General features: G+C 45.1%; 1 protein-coding gene across 2 annotated transcripts in view; it reads right to left on the bottom strand.

Moving 5' to 3' along the window:
• Positions 1-551: 551 nt before the first annotated feature.
• Positions 552-24110, bottom strand: part of LOC115129389 (dystrophin-related protein 2-like) — a 120327-nt gene continuing 96768 nt past the window's right edge. The window contains exons 15-24 of one of the 2 annotated variants that reach the window (XM_065018590.1): positions 22846-23012; positions 22565-22679; positions 20466-20602; positions 18628-18693; positions 13228-13293; positions 11691-11807; positions 6940-7189; positions 5901-6018; positions 5529-5612; positions 552-5284 (exon numbers count right to left, since the gene is read on the bottom strand). In XM_065018590.1, coding sequence (XP_064874662.1) covers positions 5265-5284; positions 5529-5612; positions 5901-6018; positions 6940-7189; positions 11691-11807; positions 13228-13293; positions 18628-18693; positions 20466-20602; positions 22565-22679; positions 22846-23012 — 1140 coding nt within the window. In that variant the 3' untranslated portion in view covers positions 552-5264. Of the gene's footprint in view, positions 5285-5528; positions 5613-5900; positions 6019-6939; positions 7190-11690; positions 11841-13227; positions 13294-18627; positions 18694-20465; positions 20603-22564; positions 22680-22845; positions 23013-24110 lie in introns of both variants that reach the window. The other variant, XM_065018589.1, reaches the window with a different exon arrangement.

The following is a 24110-nucleotide window of genomic DNA, read 5'->3' as shown; positions in this document are numbered from 1 at the left end:
TTCATGACATTGATGTGATCAAGACATTGATGTGATCAAGACATTAATATGATTCATGACATTGATATGATTCATGACATTGATATGATCAAGACATTAATATGATTCATGACATTGATGTGATAAAGACAGATGTGATCAAGACATTAATGTGATTTATGACATTGATGTGATTCATGACATTGATGTGATCAAGACAGATGTGATTCATTACATTAATATGATTCAAGACATTGATGTGATTCATGACATTAATATGATTCAAGATATTGATGTGATTCATGGCATTGATGTGATCAAGACAGATGTGATTCATGACATTAATATGATTCAAGACATTGATGTGATTCATGACATTAATGTGATTCATGACATTGATATGATTCAAGACATTGATGTGATCCAAGACATTGATGTGATCCAAGACATTGATGTGATTCAAGACATTGATGTGAATCAAGACATTGATGTGATCATGACATATCATGTGGTGATTACCATAATTCAATTCAAGGTCATACTTGGTGGCATACACAAAAGACAAGCAGACGTTGTGTATAACAAATACAAATTGTATTTATTCTTTGTACACAAAGAGTAGAAAGCAGCCAGTAACCCACTCGTTATTAAAAGCCTTTCTTTTTCAATCATTTTATACAGATTAAAAACCGATGGGGAGGACAACAACAGGGAGGAATGTCAGTACAGTACACATTTAAATAAACAAATAAGTAAATGACAGACACATTAGTCATTAACAAATGGAAGCAATGAGGCGTAGTAACGTTGCTTTAAAAAAGCCAGTAGAATAGAAAAGATGAGTCTGTGTTTTGCGTTGGCGGGGCGTCGCTGTGTGGTAAAATAGGCTAGTGTATGTCGTCGTAGCCCTGATTCCCATAAGAGGTTAAGTAATTCATAACCCTGCCGTGTTCGAGAACACCAACAACCCTCCCTGTGTCTCGTAACGATGCCAAGGTGCCCAGAACTCAGCATGCACAGAATGTCTCGCCATTAGGAACAATGAACGGGGCTCTAGAACGGGTTGACCAACTATATATAGCAGGGATACCCGTTGGCCATGTCCTCTAAACTGTCTCGGTCTCCGGCGACTAGGTCTTCTTCTCAATCACGCCGAAAGTGATCGGACTGGTATCCAGCGTGAGGTGGCGCTACGGGGAGCCCGGGACACTACTTGTAGAGCTCCAATATGGTTCGAGCTACACAGTGTTTTTATCTCGAACATGAGACGCCTCAGATGGATAATCACATGACTACAGAGAGACGTGATGTGGGGCAGTATAACGTAGTGTTTTTACAGAGGCTTCGATTCGATGGGCTGTAACACAATGCCTCTACAAAGACAATATGGACTTCTGGGAGTTAAAGTAAGAGGGACACATTGGAGAGCTACAGTTTTCTGCTGCACTGTTCCATGTATCGTTATATCAGTCTGCCAAGCTACCTGCTACAGCGGTGTAATCATTCATTCCACCTACTCTCTCCTACCTTCAGTATTGTCCAAAACACACAAAACATTTACAGAGCCTTCAGAAAGTATTCATACCCCTTGACTTATTCCACATTTGGTTGTTACAGCCTGTATAAGAAATACACACTTTTCCCCCCTGACCCATCTACTCACAATACCTCAATGACAAAGTGAACTAAATGTTTTTAGAAATGTTAGCAAACGTATTGAAAGTGAAATACAAAAATATCTCATTTAAGTATTCACACCGCTTGAGTCAATGTTAGAATTGCCTTTGGCAGCAATTACAGTCTTTCGGGGTAAGTCTCTAAGAGCCTTGCACACCTGGATAGGATTTTGCCTGAACATAGCTCTATTCCGTTTTTTTTTCTAATAACAAAAAGGTCCCTGAGTCCTTGCCATTGACAAGCATTCCCATAACATGATGCAGCCACCACCATGCTTGAAAATATGAAGAGTGGGAGTCAGTGATGTGTTGTGTTGGATTTGCCCCAAACATAACACTTTGTATTCAGGACATAAAGTTGATTTCTATACCACATTTGATGCAGTTTTACTTTATTGCCTTATTACAAACAGGACGCATGTTTTGGAATATTTTTTATTCTGTAAAGGCTTCCTGTCATTTAGGTTAGTATTGTGGAGTAAACATTTCCCCCAAAATAATTCCACTTTGACATTATGGGGGTATTGTGTGTATAGGCCAGTGACACAACATCTAAATGTAATCGATTTTAAATTCAGGCTGTAACTCAACAAAATGTGGAAAATGGCAAGGGTGAACAGTTTCTGAAGGCATATAGGTCTACATGACATATGGTTTCTAGGCCTAATCGCTGTAGTTCATAATTGCACACACAGAGAGCGAGTTGTGATGCATTCACAGCATATTCAGAGCCAAAACTATGTTCAGGGGGCTCATCAATGTGTAATGAGACGTGTGTTCACAAAAAAACAAAAACACATTAAAAGAGGTTTCCAAAGAGTAAACATTATTTGCGTTGCGTGTTTTTTTCTCTCACTTGAGCAATTCTTTGTTCCTGGATCCTGTAAAGAAGGATGCCGGTGCCCTTGGCAAAGGTAGAACAGATGTCAATGATAATGACTTTCTATGCTAGTTAAACACTGAACAGTGGCAGGCATTGTTCAGCGGGGGTGGTTAAAGAGTGATCGGGGGGGACAAGGCGGTTGAGGTATGGAATCGGTGCACCCTCTCTTCCCCATATGGTTATTATCATCTCCATTATGAACGGCGCCCCACCTTGCCGACTCTCAACCTGTACAGTGTACAGTTCCCTAGCAACAGCAGCAAAACAAACAGACAGCCACGACGGAGCTCGACGATGTCAAATGTGAACGCTGGCGCCTGGAGGGGATAAAGTCTAACGAATACTGGGATGGGATTCAAACTGAAATCTGTTCTTGGCAATAAGGTCAGAATGTTCTCTGAATGAATACAAAACTATTCACATCATGGCTCCCTGCGACTGTGGGTGTAAGGACTTTATGGAAGTGGTACCTCGTAAAAAAACAGAGCATCTGTCCTCGTTTTTTTTCTAGCAAACCGCTCGCCTACTGTCTGCGTCCGTCTCTTGGAGATTTGCTGTGGCAAGCACATCAAAGTGGATGGCTCCTCTCCACTCAGCCCAGGAGCACTAAACAGACTATTTTCTTCCCCTTTCCTTTGGTCTCTCAGATCTCTCTTACTCCGAGTCTCCCTTCCACTTCGCTATCACATTCCCACCATCCTCCCTTCCTCCACCCCGCCAAAGCCCTATTTGACCCCAGCCTTTTAATTAGCCTCTCAGGTGCTAGGCCGCTCTAGCGCTGTCAATTCCCACTGTCTTCCCTGTCCTTACTCATAAAGGCTCTCTGATGCCTCTAATGCAAAATGCCACAGAACCCAGACCCCTAAACAGAACTAGCATCTGACATTGAATGACATTCACATCCACCCACTACACCCAACTGATGCAATTTCCTCCCCTGATTGTGAAAACACTGAATGGCAAAAAAGGCATATGTAAGCCAGTACTTTAACATCTGATACAGAAATGGATGAGTCACAAGCATAAAAAGAGAAAAGAAGAGAGAGAGAGAGACAGAGAGAGAGACAGAGACAGAGAGAGAGACAGAGAGAGAGAGAGAGAGAGAGACAGAGAGACAGACAGACAGACAGACAGACAGACAGACAGACAGACAGACAGACAGACAGACAGACAGACAGAGACAGAGACAGAGACAGAGACAGAGACAGAGAGAGAGCGCCAGGGCGATCTCCATTTAATAATGTTTGAGGCAGCAACATAAAACACATGTATTGGTCCATGCTGGGCTCTGTCTGGGTTTAAGGCAAATAGAGTGTGCTCTGTCTGAAGTGTCACATGATCCTGGTGTGATGGTAGCCCAACCCCCCCGCCAGCCTCGAGAGCCTACTATCCTAGGCATTTGTGTACCCCTGAAAGGTTTAAGCAACATGGGGCACTGGGGGCACCATGCCTTCTCTGCTGTGCACACAGCAGGAGCCAGAGGAGGGCCCGGCGTTTAAAGCTAGACTCTTTCTCAGCTAAACACATTTCGGCGTTGTCTCGAGACTCTCCTCCTGAACAGAGAGACGCAAAATCACAGCCCTTCTTTCGTCACCGATTTCTTTTCACAAAAGTTTGCGGCTGTGAGTGTAAAGCGTATGTGCGTCTCTACGTGTTTATAGGTGTGTATTCCTACTGTGTGCGATATGAACGTCCATATGAATCAGAGTATGAGCAGGTGTGTTAATACAGCATGAGAGTTCATCTGAAACAACGTGTGTCTGCGCGTGTGTGATATGTGCACTCACTGTGACGGAGAGAGCGGGGAGCCATGCGAGAGAGACGACAGGCATCCCCGTTTGGGAAGATTAGAGGAGCTGTGTGCACAGAAGCAGCGCTGCGTGCGCTGGCGGGCACTTTGGCTGTCTTAAATAAATCATAGGGTTTTACTGATGATGTGTCAGTCCCACAGAGTCAATAAGCTTGTTGTGGGTCCCGCTGGCTCCCCGGCAATCTGCTCTGCTTTGCTCTGGGTACGCCTGCCCCAGCCGCCTGATCACAGCCGCATGAAACGCAGCCAGCCTGGCCCAAATTGAGTCAACGGTGGTGCGCATGAACGCCTCGTAAAAAAAAAAGAAAAGAGACGTTTGAAACACATTAGAAAACAGGAAAAACACAAACGCACGCAGTTACTGGATAGAACAAACATGATGGAAATCCACACACATTTTTGCATTGTGTAAAAGTCCTTTTTCTGGAAGGTCCTTGTGCTGTATGGATATAAAGCGTCACACATTCGGACGACTACACGGACGCTGGTTAGCACAGTGTCATGGCTGGGATGCTAGCGTTAGCCAGTAGTGGATTAGCTAGCTAAAACTGTTTCTGCCTGGCTGGGCTACTAACGTTAGCCGTTAGCTTCCTTAGCCTTCTTAGCTGGTTAACACAGTGTCTGGCTGCACCGCTTAGCCATAGCATAACATTAGCTATAGCATAACATTAGCCATAGCTTGTTAGCATAGTGCTTGGCCCGGCCTGGACGTTAGCATTAGCTGTTAGCCTTTGGCTCCCACAGGGGTGGTTAGTGCACAGAGGTCCAGAGGGAGGGAGAGGGGTCAGCTCTGGGTAAGCTGCTGTATGGGTCAAGGACCTGGTGCACTCTCTGTCCCTCTGACGGCAGCTATATGGGGCACGGGCCATCAGGCATCCCACCAGGCATCACTCTGCACTCCAAGCGTCGCCCTGGGTTAGATGAGTGACGTGGTTCCTGGAAGAGGAGAGAGGGGGAAAAGTGGCAATTAAGGGTCAAAATTCATTTTTAGAAAAACAAGCAGAATGGCCAGTACTCAATGTGGGTCTTCAGCAGGCTAATGGATTTTTGATCAGGCTAGTAAACTGTACATACCCTGCTTCCTATATCTGCTGGAAGAAGACTCACTACCTTGATGTGCACAAGTAAATGGTTGTATCTGTGGCGTGTCTGTCTCAGGTCTGTAGGGTCAGAGACTCACCAGGTTCTGAAGGGAAGACGTTTCTCAGCTGCTCTATGACCTCCTGCAGTTGCTGCACTGTGTCATGATCCTCATCTCCATCTCCTGTCACACACAGCATCACACGGAGAGAGATGAGTGACAACAGAACACTCGATCATCTCATTCCAATGTTGTTATGGCCCACTAAATGAACAAATAAATATTTTAAAGTCAATAATCCAGCAGGAATCGCTTGGAACTTGCAACCCCACCAGTGGGACCTAGCCTGATTGCGGTCTCTGTTCATTTGGCAAATCACAGGAATGGCACGGCGTGGAATGTTAGCTAAAAAGACTGGTACCCAGACTAGACCGGACCTAATATTAGGGAACATTTGCCTTAGTAGCTCACCTGCTGCCTCTGTGTCTGTGGTCTCTCTACTGGGTCTGTCCCCCTGACGGCCTCCCCCTGACACCGGAGATGACAAGGACGAAGGTTCCGACCCGTTGGCCTCCGAATCGTCTTTGGGCTGGTGGAAAGTAAATAGTGTCATCCATCACCACAAAATTCCCATCGACAGCTACTTGGGAAAAGCACAAACGTTATTGGAATGTGTTGGTTGGGGTTGAAGGACACAGTAAACATGTAGATGCACTAAATAAGTCAAAGTGTTCCAGTGAAACTGAAGGCTGCGTTGGCTGGGGATTCAGACCTAAGGATAATCTACTTTCTACGGAGATGAAAACAGAACGGTTGACACCAACAGTTGACTTGCCCACACCCACTCCACCACTTCATATTGGAACAATAGACTGAAGGAAATAAAGAATCTACGCGCATGAACATTTCTTAAGAAGGGATTGAAAGGCATTATATGATATGAGAGGTTCATGGAAGTGTTGAGAAAGTTCAAATCTACAGCTTTAGAATTCTTGGTACTCAGTCCCGCTGTTCCCAATCCCATTCCCCTCTTTCCACTAAATGAACCATCTCTCCAGTCTCCTCTCTCTATCCCCAATTTCCAAGTCTTTTCACCTGAGGAAATGCCTTTCTGTCTCTCTTTCTCACTCTCCCTCTGCTGCAGCAGTACAAATTATCTTTCCATTCCTTCCTCCCCCTCTCTCTATTCCCCATTCATATTCTCCTACAGCAGTGTCCTATTTTCTCTCAGTCCAGCCATTCTCTTTGTTCCCCTTTTTTGCGTCCTTTTATCGCCCTGCTTCTTAATCCCTCTTGAGTCTATCCCCCTCTTTCTTTCTCTCCTTACCGTAGGTATTTCCCTCAGTCTCTCATCAGCTCCCCTCCCTTTCTGTCTCTGTACCTGCAGTTTTAAGCCCTTATAGTTGTTCTCTACCTCACCCCCCTCGCCTCTTTTCCAAGCCATATTTTTTCTTCCTTTCTTTCCCATTCTCTTTCTTTCCACTTTCCTTTCGCCTTCCTCCTTCCCTACCTGCAGCAGTAACTCTCGTAGCCTGTGCAGCTGGGACTCCAGCTGTTTGTTGTGGTCCTCCAGGATCTGCATGCGTGTCTCCAGGCGAGTCTTGTGCTGCCGGAGGACCCTTGCCTCGGCCAGGAGCTCCTCGTCCTGCTGGCCCTCCGTGGGAGATCCCGGAACCCCCTCACCTCCCTCCGTCAGCTGGGGCGCCGCCGCCGCCTCCTCATGCCTCCACTTCAGCCGCCGCCACTCCCCCTGTAGCACCCTGGGAATAGGAGAGAGGACAGAGACATCAGCAGACAGCATTTTAAAGAGCTGGGAGTTTTCACTGACACACAAAACTGTCCACAATAGGCTATGATAGTAAATGGTGTGAGCGCCGTAGTGCGTATAACTCAATGACTTTATTTCCACTGTATAGCACATTTCTAAAAGATCATTCATTTCAAAGTGGTTTACAAATATAATTATAAAAGGAACGAAAGACAACACAAAACGTTTTCTATACAAATATACATTTAAGATAGACGAGAATCTTTTTTTTTTAAGACAAATTCAAAAAGTAAAACAGTAAAATAACAGTGGACATGAGAATACAGCGAAAGACCTATAAATAAATGAAGATGGCACTATGGCTAAGACAACCTAAAGCACCGTAGGTAAAAGTGCAGCTAAAAAAGTATGTCTTCACCTTTTTCTTCAAATTGTCTACCATTTCTGAGGCCCTCAGATCCTCTGGCAGGCTGTTACAAAGGCCAGCTTCACAGTGACTAAAGGCAGGGCCGGTTCCTGGCATGCAGTGCATTCGGAAAGTATTCAGACCCCTTGACTTTTTTCACATGTTGTTACGTTACAGCCTTATTCAAAAATTGAGTAAGTACATGTTTTTCTCATCAATCTACACACAATACCCCATAATTGCAAAGCAAAGACAGGTTTTTAGCAATGTGTGCAAATGTATAAATGAAAAAAATACAGAAATATCACATTTACATGAGTATTCAGACCCTTTACTCAGTACTTTGTTGAAGCACCTTTGGCAGCGATTACAGCCTCGAGTCTTCTTTGGTATGGCACTACAAGCTTGGCACACCTGTATTTGGGGAGTTTCTCCCATTTTTCTCTGCAGATCCTCTAAATCTCTGTCAGGTTGGATGGGGAGTGTCCCTGCACAGCTATCGGGTTCAAGTCTTGTCTCTGGCTGGGCCACTCAAGGACTCAGAGACTTGTCCCGAAGCCACTCCTGCGTTGTCTTGGCTGTGTGCTTAGGGTTGTTGTCCTGTTGGAAGGTGAACCTTCGCCCCAGTCTGAAGTCCTGAGTGCTCTGGAGCAGGCTTTCATCAAGGATTTCTCTGTACTTTGCTCCGTTCATCTTTCCCTCAATCCTAACTTCTCTCAGTTCCTGCCGCTGAAAAACAGCACGATGCTGCCAAAACAGCAGGATGCTGCCACCACCAGGTTTCCTCCAGATGAAAACGAAAGACGCTTGGCATTCAGGCCAAAGAATTCAATCTTGGTTTCATCAGACCAGAGAATGTTGTGTCTCATGTCGGAGAGTCCTTTAAATGCCTTTTTGGCAAACTTCAAGTGGGCTGTCATGTGCCTTTTACTGAGGAGTGGCTTCCGTCTGGCCACTCTACCATAAAGGCCTGATTGGTGGAGTGCTGCAGAGCTGGTTGTCCTTCTGGAAGGTTTCCCATCTCCACAGAGGAACTCTGGAGCTCTGTCAGAGTGACCATCAGGTTCTTGGTCACAACTTTGACCATGGCCCTTCTCCCCCCATTTCTCAGTTTGGCTGGGTAGCCAGCTCTAGGAAGAGTCTTGGTGGTTCCAAACTCAGATCATATTAACATGGCATAAGTCAATACAACATGTGTCGAACTGCAGGAAATTAGCTTTAAAACGGCAAAAATGTTCTGTTTTGTTATAAACTTACAAAGTTCTTGCTGCCCCATGGCAAAATGTGTAGAATTGCAGGAAATTAACTTTAAAACAAAGCATTTTCTTTCCACTGTCAAGAGGAGGCCATTAAAACATTTTGCATCGAGGTGGCAAACTATTAAGTGCACTACTTTTGACCAGAGTACTTTATAATTTTGATTTCACTTTTATTTAACCAGGTAGGCTAGTTGAGAACACCTTTATTTAACCAGGTAGGCTAGTTGAGAACACCTTTATTTAACCAGGTAGGCTAGTTGAGAACACCTTTATTTAACCAGGTAGGCTAGTTGAGAACACCTTTATTTAACCAGGTAGGCTAGTTGAGAACAAGTTCTCATTTACAACTGCGACCTGGCCAAGATAAAGCATAGCAGTGTGAAGAGACAACAACACAGAGTTACACATGGAGTAAACAATAAACAAGTCAAAAACACAGTAGAAAAAAAGAAAAGAAAGAGTCTATATACATTGTGTGCAAAAGGCATGAGGAGGTAGGCGAATAATTACAATGGGTGGCAGGTAGTCTAGCGCTTAAGACTGTTGGGCTAGTAACCGAAAGGTTGCTGGTTGAAATCCCTGAGCCCTCTAAGTGAACAATCTTGAGCAAGGCTCTTAACCCTATTTGCTCCTGTATGTCTGCTAAATGACTGAGGGTCCCACCAACCAAAACGAACTCAGGGCTGACAAAAGGCATCGTCACAAAATGTTTTAGAACATCTCAAACACCAGTGCCAGAGGATCTAAGGGACCGACCGGGCACATATCCTAAATGCATATGATACATGTGTTCAGGTGCAAAAGACCACATAGTGCTTTAAAAATATATAAAGCCATTTTAAAATCAACTGTAAAACTAACAGGCAAACAATGAAGGGACTTTAAAAATAGGTGTTATGTGTGCAGTCTTAGTTAGCACAGGTGCTGCTGCATTCTCAATTAATAGGCTGTTGGCCAGTGTTTTTCTTGGTAAGACCAGACATGAGACCATCGTAGTAACCAAGCCTGGCAGTAATAAAAACATGCATTAGTCTCTCAGTGTTGGCCTGGCAGAGAAACTGACGCACTTTGGCAATATTAGGTAGATGATCAAATCTAAGTTTATTGGTCGCATACACAATTCTGATGAGAAAACTGATTTGGTCCCATTTCGGAGTCTAAAATCACACCTAGTTGTTTAGCCAGGTGGGTTTTATATAGAATGTTCACTGTCTGTGTGCTGATCATGCGAACTGACTAGTGACATAGTCAGGAGAAATTATCGCTCTGAACATATACACTGTATGAAAACAGAAACGTAATCGAGTTGAACCGTTGATCAGGATTAACTTGTGTTTTACATAAAGACGAATCCTGTGCATGCATCGTTTACCACAGCTCATAATTCCTTTCTGTCTGTACGGAAACAGAATGCCTATGTCTCTAGAACATTTGTGACGACCCTTCCACTCTGTCTGCCGAATTCTTTCTCTTTGCTCTTGTTCTCCTTACTAGGATGTCGGTGGGCGGCACGGGAGGGTCGTCAGCAAAATGGGACACACCTGGGCCCGGGTGTGTCCTGGGGATAAATTCCCCCATTCATTGGGGAGACTCTCTCCACACAGACACACTGCTGAATTTTGGTGTTGGCATTTTTTTGTGTGGCTGTTTTGTTTGTTTACATTATCACATCTGTGAACGCAGCCACTCACTTACACTACTGACTACACTTACACACACCAGTGTTACTTGTTTAGTTTAGTTAATACATATATTTGTGTTATTGCTTGATCTCCACGTTGTTTCCCTTTCTGTCGCGAGCTACGAGTCGGTTCGCGACACATTTCGCACAGACAATAAAGATCACTTTTCTGAGCACTGAAATTGTGCGCGGGAATCTTTTTTATTCTTATTTTCCTGACAATTTTCACAGAGGAAAGAAAGTTGAGGCATGGGATGACGGTACTAATTCTACCACATATTCATGAGCTACACACTCATGACTTCCACAATGAGTCTGATTTTGGTCGTCAGGCCCAGATTCTGACATATCACATGGGGTCCTATAAGCCAATCAGAATAAAGGAAGACAGCTGCAGTGCTAACTGAGGAGCACACAGGATATACCTCATCATAACAATACAGAAATAATACCAAACTAGGTTAAAGTTTCAGACACCAGCTGTGTGTATATATGTTACTAATCTAGCTTTATTAACCTATTATTCATCGGTGACAAACGGAGAGCAAACAAATGTGTGTGTGTGTGTGTGTGTGTGTGTGTGTGTGTGTGTGTGTTGGCCCGAAGGTCAGGGGCACGTAGAAAAGACAAAATATAATAAATCCGATGAATCATACCTTTTAAAGTTGCCTCTGGTATCAAATGAAGTGTATGGGAAAAGCATTATTCTCTCTCATTTCAACTTTTACTTCAAGGTCTTAAGGGTACTGAAGTAACACAGAATCCTATTTGGACACGAGGATCCAATTGATGTGTTCCAAAGCCATTTCTTTCCCATCACACTCATGCATCATACAGTAGTAGTATACTCTGTTCACTATACAATCACCCTAACGATGGTGTAGTTCTCACATTGGGTGTCAGAAGCATGGATAATTGATTAGGATGGCCATGGTAGTGACCCTGTAGGGTTGTAAGAGCTAAAGTTTGGAAGTCCTACAGGTACTAAGACAAAACAGTTCTACATCTTAATGGTTCCAAGACCAACAGGTTCTATGTTCTAAAAGTTAAGACAAAAAGGTTCTACACCTTAAAGGTTATAAGACCAATAGTTCTAAAGGTTCTGGGGTAAACGATTTCAAAAACCAAAAGGGCTCTATTTTCTCACCGGTTCTCGTTCTCCAGGCGGGCCAGCGTTCTCTGCAGCTCGTCCTTGTCCTGACAGTCCAGGTGGGCCAGCAGCATCTGCTGTCCGCTGGGGGAGTCCTGGTCCAGGGTACCGGGGCTGGAGTGACGCAGGAGGTACTGATCTTCATCCCTGAGTCCCCCACATGACACAGCACAGGAGACACTCAGCACACTGAGCCACAACCCTGCCACCAGCAGCACAGCACAGCAAATAGCCACAGCACAGGACAGGACAGTGTACAGCCACAAACAAGACAGTGCAGCACAGGACAGAGCAGCACAGACAGCACAGCAGAAGCAACAGACACAAGTGCAACAGACACATTGGTATGGTGGAGCAGTACTGACACGGAATGACACAGACACACAGACAGCATAGGCAGGATAGACGCACATCAGCTCAAACACAGACAGTCTTCAATTCTGAGAACAAGTGGCCACATAGACAGACATGACATAGACAGACCTGCAGAAATAAAGGACACTAATGACGCCAGAGCATAGCCAGACATACTGCAGCACTGGGCAGCAAGCTAACAGAGTGACATGAGAACGAGGGGACTCAGCACACACAAAGAGCAGCAGTAGAGACAGAACACAGAGACAGAAGACAGGAGACAGAGTAGTAGCCCTACTGACAAGAACAAAGTACAGAAACACTTGGAACAAACATAGCCACAGTGTCACAGTGATAAACCAGACACACAGAGCAAATAGCTTGCAGACAAACAGCACACTGAACAACTATACAAACAGCCATGTTGACACATCAAATAGGCAGCTTCACACACCATGCCAATGCCCTCCCTATCTCGCAAATACACACGTGCACATACAGACACACATACACAGACATGAACGCACACAGACATGAATGCACCCACACATATACACAGATATGAATACACACACTGACGTGGACCTGTGCACACACAACGCACATAAACACAAACACACCCTCGCTCTCTTTCTCTCGACACTAAAAACACACACAGTAAACCCTTTGATGGAGGCCACTACACCTTGGTGGTAAAAATTCATTTTGTTATAGCAGTGCTCATAATGAAAACACCCACGCACGCACACACACACACACACACGCCTCACCCCCAAAACACTCTCTGTCTCAGCCAAAGCCTTTGATCAGGGCCAACACCTGTGTCCAGTCAGTCTATATGATTCCTTAGTGAGGGGCTCACCTTATTGACTCCACCATTCACATCAAAGCTACTCCCCCTCTCCCCTCCTTTTCGCTCAGCCAGCCTCTGGCTCTTAACATCATGTTCTGTAGTATTTCAATGGGCCTCCCCCGTGCAGCAGCCCTTTGTATTTGGTCTTTTATGATGAAGGGGGAGTGTGTGCACGGCCTCAGCCATGGGTCCTTTCATAAACTTGGTGATTATTTTATGTGACTGACCAGCCTTCCCTGAATGTGTGTGTGCACACTCAGGGTATACATAAACACTTGGCTGAAATGAAAGGGTTCAGTTTTGTGGGGGAAGTGGGAGTGTACTCACAGACTCTCATCAGGCGACAGGCTATCTGTGAAGAAGGAACAATTCTGGTTCTCCATTTCCGCCAATCTGGACAACAGGAAAACACACACACAGAGAGAGAGAAAATAGGTAGGTACTCTTATTTATTTATCTGTTGTTTTAGAAGGTAAGTTGACTGAGAACACGTTCTCATTTGCAGCAACGACCTGGGGAATAGTTACACGGGAGAGGAGGGGGATGAATGAGCCAATTGTAAACTGTGGATTATTAGGTGACTGTGATGGTTTGAGGGCCAGATTGGGAATTTAGCCAGGACACCGGGGTTAACACCCCTACTCTCTGCCATGGGATCTTTAATGACCTCCGAGAGTCAGGACACCCGTTTAACGTCCCATCCGAAAGACGGCACCCTACACAGGGCAATGCCCTGGGGCATTGGGATATTTCTTTAGACCAGAGGAAAGAGTACCTCCTACTAGCCCTCCAACACGACTTCCAGCAGCATCTGGTCTCCCATCCAGGAACTGACCAGAACCAACCCTGCTTAGCATCAGAAGCAAGCCAGCAGTGGCTGCTGGCATACTCTAGTAAAAAGAGGTCAAGAGCAACAGATTGACAGATTTAATTTATTTTAGAAAGAAGAGCGGTTTTCATTCCAAGAAGAGCTATTCAGTACAGTCCTGTATTGCAGTGTTTCAGGACCAAGGACAGCGAGTCTAGGTTTTCAGCCCTGCAGCAGTGACTGTTGTTTTTCAGTGCCATGGACAGCTACCCCACTGCACTTCTGTTTCTACTGCCTTACAGTGTAGTTGAGAAGTTTGGCAGATAAGCACCATGGACAGCTACCCCACTGCACTTCTCTTTCTTCTGCCTTACAGTGTAGTTGAGAAGTTTGGCAGATAAGCACCATGGACAGCTACCCCACTGCACTTCTCTTTCTTCTGCCTTACAGTGTAGTTGAGAAGTTTGGCAGATAAGCACCATGGACAGCTACCCCACTGCACTTCTCTTTCTTCTGCCTTACAGTGTAGTTGAGAAGTTTGGCAGATAAGCACCATGGACAGCTACCCCACTGCACTTCTCTTTCGTCTGCCTTACAGTGTACTTGAGAAGTTTGGCAGATAAGCACCATGGACAGCTACCACACTGCTACAGACTGTTATCAGAGACAGAAGAGGGAGCGAGACACCCCAATCTCTGTTTTTTTTCTTCGGGTTTAATGAAAGTCAATGAACTAAGTACACCAAACCCAGCTGCTATTCCATTTGTGTTTATGGGGGAGACACCCATTTAAGTAAACCATAACTGACCATTTTTTTCCAATGGTAAATGTGCAGAGCGAACTATCTTTAATTTATCCACCATCTGTGCTGTTATACTCCTCCCCTATTACCAGAATCAGCTTAATTCACCAAATACATTTGCATGTACAGGAATTTGATCTGGCAGCTGACTAGGCAGAACTTAGCTTTTAGCGACACCACACTCTCTCAGCAGTGGGAACGGCCTTCTGAGGGAGCTGCCAGGATACTGTGTTGGAACCACCAGCCATGTACAACCTCTGCCAGAGACACTAATGAAATGTGTCTCATGCTACTCAAGCTCCAGGCCCCCCACAACACACACACACACACACACCCACACACAACCAAAAAAACATATGGATTGATGGATGGAGGGAGAGAAAAGAGGGATGAGGATGGAGTGATGAAGAGAGATCCATATGACATCATTATGGCCCCTCCCACCAAGGCCTATAGAGAGTACAGGCCATCCGCTCTCATCATTATGGCCCCTCCCAACAAGGCCCATAGAGAGTACAGGCCAGACCTTGGCCCTTTATCCATCCACTCTGACCGTGGCCAGACCTGGCCCTTCATCCATCCACTCTGACCGTGACCAGACCTGGCCCTTTATCCATCCACTCTGACCGTGGCCAGACCTGGCCCTTTATCCATCCACTCTGACCGTGGCCAGACCTGGCCCTTTATCCATCCACTCTGACCATGGCCAGACCTGGCCCTTCATCCATCCACTCTGACCGTAGCCAGACCTTGGCCCTATGGCTAACAGACATTCATTTAACCACTCTCACTGTGGCCAGATCTGTCCCCTTAATTCAATCAGTTAGGCCATTAATCAAATGGTTGTTACAGGACCGGAAGGCAGGGTAGAGAGGAGAGGGAGCCTCACCCCAGTATTCTATGTGAGAGCTGTAGACTTGGCCCCTGTCCTCAGGACAGTATTGATGATGTGGGAAGTTGTGAGTTAATTCCTATGAGTCCCACACTCTTAGAAAAAAGGTTACTTTTGGTTCCAGGTACAACCCTTTTTGGTTCCAGCTACAACCCTTTTTGGTTCCAGGTACAACCCTTTTTGGTTCCAGGTACAACCCTTTTTGGTTCCAGGTACAACCCTTTTTGGTTCCAGCTACAACCCTTTTTGGTTCCAGCTACAACCCTTTTTGGTTCCAGCTACAACCCTTTTTGGTTCCAGGTACAACCCTTTTTGGTTCCAGGTACAACCCTTTTTGGTTCCAGCTACAACCCTTTTTGGTTCCAGGTACAACCCTTTTTGGTTCCAGGTACAACCCTTTTTGGTTCCAGCTACAACCCTTTTTGGTTCCAGCTACAACCCTTTTTGGTTCCAGGTACAACCCTTTTTGGTTCCAGCTACAACCCTTTTTGGTTCCAGGTACAACCCTTTTTGGTTCCAGGTACAACCCTTTTTGGTTCCAGGTACAACCCTTTTTGGTTCTAAGTACAACCCTTTTTGGTTCCAGGTACAACACTTTTTGGTTCCAGGTACAACCCTTTTTGGTTCCAGGTACAACCCTTTTTGGTTCCAGGTATAACCCTTTTTGGTTCCAGGTATAACCCTTTTTGGTTCCAGGTATAACCCTTTTTGGTTCTAAGTACAACTCTTTTTTGTTCCAGGTATAACCCTTTTGGGTTCCATGTAGAGCCCTCTTTGGAAAGGGTTCTACATGGAACCCAAAAGGGTTCTTCCTGGAACTAAAAAGGGATCTTCAAAGGGTTATGTTATGAGGACAGCAGAATAACCCTTTTAGGTTCTAGATAGCACCTTGAGCTTTCTCCCTCCCTCCCTCCCTCCCTCCCTCCCCTCCCTCCCTCCCTCCCTCCCTCCCGAGTCTGTACTAATGACAAAAGGAGAGCTCTCCACTAGCACCTTGGTGTGTGACACACCAGCAAATCTGGATCCAACCCAAAACATCAAATACCCACAATCCTCCTCTGGGACATCATATTCTTACACTGGATTGACATGTACACCCCCTCATATGACTGAGTAGAGACAGACACTCTGTTCTTCTGCTGTGATGTCAGCCTCAGGGACCTTTTAATGTACGTAGTTGCATGGCATGGTTCTGACAGCCAGGCGTTTGCAGTACTATGTGAATAAATATATATAGTCTCTCATTTGATGTGTTTTTCAAGAGGGAGAGAGAGCGAGAGGAAGCGAGAGAGAGAGAGAGAGCGAGAGGAAGAGAGAGAGAGAGCAAGTGAGCAAGAGAGTGTGTATACTGGAGTCAATTTTGCATGAAGCAAAGTACAGATTGAATGGCATCTGTGCAATGTACATTATTAAAATAATCAGCTTTATCTCATTTAGCGAGCTCTCAGATCATGTTGGAATATAGTTGAAGTTAAACTGTCCTCTGTTAGGCTTTCAGAATCCAGTTCAGAGTCCTCTATGGTTGATAGACTTGTGAGGAGCTCAAGATGTTTAAGAACTGTAAGATGGCACACTACATCCAAAGTATATAAAAAGAGATAGAAACTGTAAAGCCAGCATAAAGCTACAAATATACAACATCATCTCTGTCTTAACAGCAACTTCAGGAACACTGAGACTTATTTGGCAAATCTGAAAGCCAACAAATTAAGACACATAAGCATATCTCACTTAAGCAAATTGCACTGCTCCCTGCCCATTTCTCAATATCTGTTTATCTATCAGGGAAGTTTTGTGGGTCTTCAGCTTGAGCCAAGGAGTTGTGCCAACTAAATGATTCTAATTGGCAGGAGGAGACTAATAAACGTGAGGGGACTTTGGAACAGAAGCAATTAATACAAGTCAATGGAAATCATGAATTTGAACGAGTGGGAGAGAAAAGAGTGACAACAATGACTTAACTAAACAGTGAAAAAGACTGAAAGGGAACAAATTTGGAGAGAGAGAATAGAAGATATCCTGCCTCTGTTGGTGTGTGTCTCCTCTGTCTTGAATAGTGGCAAGGCCAACAGACTGTTAAACAGCCACCACTAACATTGAGTGGCTGCTGCCAACACACTGACTCAACTCCAGCCACTTTAATAATGGGAATTGATGGACAATATATCACTAGCCACTTTAAACAATGCTACTTAATATAATGTTTACATACCCTACATTATTCATCTCATATGTATATACTGTACTCGATACCATCTACTGCATCTTTATGTAATACATGTATCACTAGCTACTTTAAACTATGCCACTTTGTTCACATACTCATCTTATATGTATATACTGTACTCTATACCATCTACTGCATCTTGCCTATGCCGTTCTGTACCATCACTCATTCATATATCTTTATGTACATATTCTTTATCCCTTTACACTTGTGTGTATACGGTAGTAGTTTTGGAATTGTTAGCTAGATTAATCGTTGGTTATTACTGCATTGTCGGAACTAGAAGCACAAGCATTTCGCTACACTCGCATTAACATCTGCTAACCATGTGTATGTGACAAATACATTTGATTTGATTAGCTTTTGATTTGATTTGGTGTGGAGCAATGCTGCCTCAGGTAAGGAGCACTCTCACATACAACACACACACACAAGAAGGTGATCTGTGTCCTGTCTCTCTCTCGCTCTCTCTCTTTCTGCAGTGATCTATGTCCTGCTCTGCTGTGGGCATGACCTGCCGTGGGTGAGGGACCCCTCTTCCATGCCCTGGCTGTGCCCTCTCTGTAACCCTGTCAGACAGACTGCTGATCCGCCTTCGCATCCTCCAGGTGACCAATGGACCCAGCGGAGTGCCACACTGCCCTACCATGCCGCCGGGCATCCACAACCAGGAGACCCCTGCTCACCCCAGACCAAACGCACGGTGCTCATGCCCTTTTCAGTGTGTGTGAGTGAATGAGCGAGAGCTAGAGTGAGAGAAAGAAAGAAACGAAGAAAGAAGGAAAGGGAGAGAGAGGATACCCGCAAGGCACAACAGTCTCCACTCAGGTCGAAGGTCAGACCAAGATGGATATCTCAATCAACTTGTGGAGAGAGAACTGGGGAGTGCCAGGAGAAAGGAAGGAGGGAAGATCTGGAGTAAGCAGAGTTAGGTAAGGCGGGGGGGTCATTATTTTTGGTGTGTGTGTGTGTGTGTGTGTGTGTGTATAACAGCCTACCTGCTAGCAAAGTGCTCGATTCTGCTGTGTGTGTCTGCATGGGGTAGCTTGGGAGAGGAGCACGGCCTGGTCAAACACAGAAAAACATCATTAATACCTATATTACTGGTACTCCCTAGTGTGTGTGTTGGTGTGTGTGTGTGTGTGACTTGCAAGCCAGATGTGGCCTTTAAACCAGGAGTTTCAAACCAATGTATTGAGGTAAAATTACTCAGCCCTCAAAAGAAGGTCTTATGAAATCTGTATTGTATTGTCTTAAAGAATTGAATTATTTAATCTAATTGAATGATAACCTATTTGCTTAGATCGCACTTGGTGAAGACCACATGACTGAAAATGAATTAATGCAACCATGTCTTCGTCACTAACAAACGGAGTCATAGGTAGTAACTTGCAATATGCAAATAAGTCTTTACACTAAGCAAACTGTTAATTTAACTCTGAAAAGTGTGGACCCATGTACAGTGCATTCAGAAAGTATTCAGATCCCTTGACTTTTCCCCACATTTTGTCAGGTTACAGCCTTATTCTTCCATCTCATATTTCTCAAATAAACAGCAAACCTGGTTTCAAAAACCAGATAAAGCAACACCTTGCAGCACAACGCCTGTCCCCTATTTGACGTAGACAGTTTGTGTGTATGCATTGATATGTAGGCTGTGTGTGCCTTTAAAAAAAATACATGTAGTTCTGTCCTTGAGCTGTTCTTGTCTAATGATGTTCTGTATTATGTTTCATGTTCTGTGTGGACCCCAGGCTGACTAGCTGCTGCTTTTACAACAGCCAATGGGTATCCTAATAAAATACCAAATACCAAATCATCTAAAATTGATTATATTGTTTTTTTCTTCATCAATCTACACACAATCACCAATAATAACAAAGAAAAATCAAATGTATTAAAAATAAAAAACAGAAATATCACATTTACATAAGTATTCAGACCCTTTAATCAGTACTTTGTTGAAGTATCTTTGGCAGTTGCGTCTTCTTGGGTATGATGGTACAAGCTTGGTACTCCTGTGTTTGGGGAGTTTCTCCCATTCTTCTCTGCAGATCACCTCAAGCTGTGTCAGGTGAGATGGGGAGCGTCGCTGCACAGCTATTTTCAGGTGTCTCCAGAGATGTTCGATCGGGTTCAAGTCCACATACACACACATGCACACATAGACACATTCTCCACTCAAGGACATTCAGAGACTTGTCCTGAAGCCACTCCTGCGTTGTCTTGGCTGTGTGTTTAGGGTCGTTGTCCTGTTGGATGGTGAACCTTGGTCCTGTTGGAAGGTCCTGAGCGCTCTGGATCAGGTTTTCATCAAGGACCTCTCTGTACTTTTCTCCGTTCATCGTTCCCTTAATCTTGACTAGTCTCCAAGTCCCTGCCTCTGAAAAACTTTCCCACAGCATGATGCTGCCACCACCATGCTTCACTATAGGGATGGTGCCAGGTTTCCTCCAGACGTGACACTTGGAATTCAGGCCAAAGAGTTCAATCTTCTGTCTGGGCACTCTACCATAAAGGCCTGATTGGTGGAGTGCTGCAGAGATGGTTGTCCTTCTGGAAGGTTCTCCACAGATTGAACCCTTCAGTCCTGATTCAGTGTTGATTCAACACTGTGTGTATACTTTTTACAAACTTCTTAAATCCACATCATGTACAACCAACTACCCTCCATGTCCCAAGTCTTCTCTCCCCTCAACATCTTTTAATATAACACTTCATACACAAGCAATCTCCCTCTCAACAAATAAAGTCAATGGCTATTTTTACAAGCTATTTTCCTGTCTTCTCGGTGCCAGTCTATCTAGCCGTCTGTGTCTATAGGGGTATGACTCACGTGTCAGAGCTCTCGGCCTCCAGCACCGACTGGACAGGCAGGTAGCCCCGCTGAGGGTGCTTACTGAAGTACTGCTTCGACCGGAACTTGTTCTTCAGCGTCTTGGCAAAGTCCCGCATCTTCTCTCCTGAGGTGGTCTGACACATGGTTTACATGAAGGGACCGGGATGGAGGAGAGGAGAAGGGGATGAGGGGTGGGGGTGGAGAAGAGGAGAGAGGGGATGAGGGGGGGGGTGGAGGAGAGGGGGATGGAGGAGAGGAGAGAAGAGGAGAGGGGGATGGAGGAGAGGAGAGGGGGTGGAGGAGAGGAGAGGGGGATGAGGGGGTGGAGGAGAGGAGAGAAGAGGAGAGAGGGGATGGAGGAGAGGAGAAGGGGATGAGGGGGTGGAGGAGAGGAGAGGGGGATGGAGGAGAGGACAGGGGGATGAGGGGGAATGGAGGAGAAGGGGATGGGGATGGGGAGAGGAGAGGCAGATGGGGGATAGAGGAGAGTGGGATGAGGGATGAGGGGGTGGAGGAGAGGGGGATGAGGAGGTTAGGGGCAGTGGGAGGACAGGAAGACAAAGTGAACCACTTTAGAATTCTCCATACTGCACATACGCGTGCACGCAGGGACGCACACACACACTTGTGCACACATGCACCCAGACACACACACACACACGCATGCACACACAGACACACACGCGCACCCCCGCACTCACACGCACCTTGTGTTGAACTAAACTTTGTGATAGGTGCCCTGCGGCTAATGCAGTACTCTGTCTCCCTCGGACCTGACTACCCACATCCACTCCATCATACAACCCAGCAGTATAGGAGTCAAAACTCAGGTGAAAAGCTCCAGCTCAGCTCCACTTCAACCTTCCCCTGGTTGACATACTGCCCTGGGAGAAATTATTTGGATGTCTCTCTGCCATATCTCCCAGCCTCCATTGACTGGAGCTGAAGTAGTGTGCTATTGTGGCCTCCTCTTTGTGTACTCTCTTAAAGGGGCAATCTACAAATGCTATATCCATTTTTGGACTGTTAAATTAACCCTATCACAACCCACATTATAAACATGTCTTACTTCACTGTTCGTAAACAATGTCATTGTATGCCAACGATGTATAGCCTCAAAACATGGTTAAAGAGATAGTCCACCCAAATGACTAAATGACACATGGGTTTCTTCACCCTGTAAGCAGTCAAGGTATGACAGCAATCAATGATTTGGTTCAGTCCCCTTGGGACTGTTTCCACATGCTAATGTACTAGCATTTGTGGCACAAATCCCATTCAAGACATGGGACCGATACAAACATTTTTCACGCATCCTGTTCACAACATCTATAAGTGACTTTGTTGAGGTTCACAAGCAATTTGAGATACTTTTGTATGATTTGGACATGTGTGAAAAATGCTAATATCGGTCCCATGACTTGAATACTTACAGGGTAAGGAAACCAGTGTGTCGTTATAAAACTATCATTTTGATATCACGGACGGTCAGTTCTTGCATCCATAGCTCTGTCTATGCATTTGAGAGTGGTTACATATCTCCAGCCACAACCCTCAGCTGTCGACCGAAACAGTGGAGGGGTGGCCACTTTGTTATTGTTTAAACTGCAGATGGCCTCTTTAAGAGAAAAGTGTAGGTTATAGTGCGGGCTGTGTCTGAAATGGCACCCTATTCCCTACATAGTGCACTACTTTTGACCTTTAATAGGGTGACATGCAGGTGGCAGCCTGGGTGTAGTACTCTTTCTTACCGGGGTGTAGTACTCTTCCTTACTGGGGTGCAGTACTCTTTCTTACTGGGGTGCAGTACTCTTTCTTACTGGGGTGTAGTACTCTTTCTTACTGGGGTGTAGTACTCTTCCATACTGGGGTGTAGTACTCTTCCTTACTGGGGTGCAGTACTCTTTCTTACTGGGGTGCAGTACTCTTTCTTACTGGGGTGCAGTACTCTTTCTTACTGGGGTGTAGTACTCTTTCTTACTGGGGTGTAGTACTCTTTCTTACTGGGGTGTAGTACTCTTTCTTACTGGGATGTAGTACTCTTTCTTACTGGGGTGTAGTACTCTTTCTTACTGGGGTGTAGTACTCTTTCTTACTGGGGTGTAGTACTCCATGATGGGATATTGGAGCTGCTTCTTTCCCTTGGTGGTGCGTCCCGTGAGGAAGCACGTCTGGCAGATGTCCACGTTGAATTGTTTCAGACTGCGGTACCTGTCAGAACAGATCGGTAGAATGGACGATCATATCACAGTCAGTAACATTAGAGAAGCCACATGAATTGCTCTATCCTGTGTGTGCGTGTGTGTGTGTGTATGTGTGTGTGTGTGTGTCACACATCCACCTGTCCTCATCTCTGATAGAGGTACAATAGACCTGCCTGAATCCCTTGATGGGGCACTGTTTACAGATGTAACACTTGGCCTGGTGCTTGGCGGACTCGGCCACTGCCACACGCTGTAGAACAGCCAGCCACACTACAGACTGGGGCTCCAGGCTCATCCACTCCAGGAAATGAGATACCTCGATGGCTGGCTTCCCTGGGGCCTATAGGAGGAAGAACATAGGAAACATTTTACCTGAGTATCTTGTACTTGTCTCCTGCTTGATTGTCTGTAAAATGCTACTATCCATTACAGTTATGCAGAACAATTTACCAAACAGTACCACTTCATCAAACTACCTGCAGTTCCATAGGGCACGTATTACTAGGTAATTACATATTCCATTACAGTTCCCCTGGAAGAACTCTGTTAAAAGCACAAATACATAAACAGGAGGTTGATAGCGGCCAGAGAGAGGGGTGACTTGCGTGAGGGCCGTGAGTACCTGTTAATGTTCTAACGTTCCAAAGCAATTCCTGTGTTAGAGAGACAGCAGATAAATGGGATAACAGGAAGTCAGGTGAATAAAGGACAGCCTCGCCAAGCGCAGAAAATCCATAATGTGCTAAATTCTCATTAAGTGTGCATCAGAGATGCATTAAAAGGTTGATTTCCCTGGAGCCTCGTCTCGACTATGCCAAAGCAGGGTAATTAACGTATGTGTGTGTACGTGTTATGGAGTGAGGTCTCTAGGGGAACAAGGCTCCTCGGCTAATTAGTAGAATAACTAGTAGAACTGGACCCACTGACTGTCTACAGTATCAATAACTAGTAGAACTGGACCCACTGACTGTCTACAGTATCAATAACTAGTAGAACTGGACCCACTGACTGTCTACATTATCAATAACTAGTAGAACTGGACCCACTGACTGTCTACAGTATCAATAACTAGTAGAACTGGACCCACTGACTGTCTACAGTATCAATAACTAGTAGAACTGGACCCACTGACTGTCTACAGTATCAATAACTAGTAGAACTGGACCCACTGACTGTCTACAGTATCAATAACTAGTAGAACTGGACCCACTGACTGTCTACAGTATCAATAACTAGTAGAACTGGACCCACTGACTGTCTACAGTATCAATAACTAGTAGAACTGGACCCACTGACTACACCAAGCAACAACAACCAAAACACACACTCTCCATGGCCTTATAGAGTACAACAGACTGGTCTCTATACATACAGACCACGGAGGGCCACAGCACAGAATGTCTACTATAGTGTAACTCCCTCAGATCCTGCCATCCTC

This window comes from Oncorhynchus nerka, linkage group LG5 (assembly GCF_034236695.1).
Source record: "Oncorhynchus nerka isolate Pitt River linkage group LG5, Oner_Uvic_2.0, whole genome shotgun sequence".
Lineage (NCBI taxonomy): Eukaryota > Metazoa > Chordata > Actinopteri > Salmoniformes > Salmonidae > Oncorhynchus > Oncorhynchus nerka.
The sequence above is the reverse complement of the archived record's forward strand: the minus strand, read 5'-3'. Positions and strand labels throughout refer to the sequence as shown.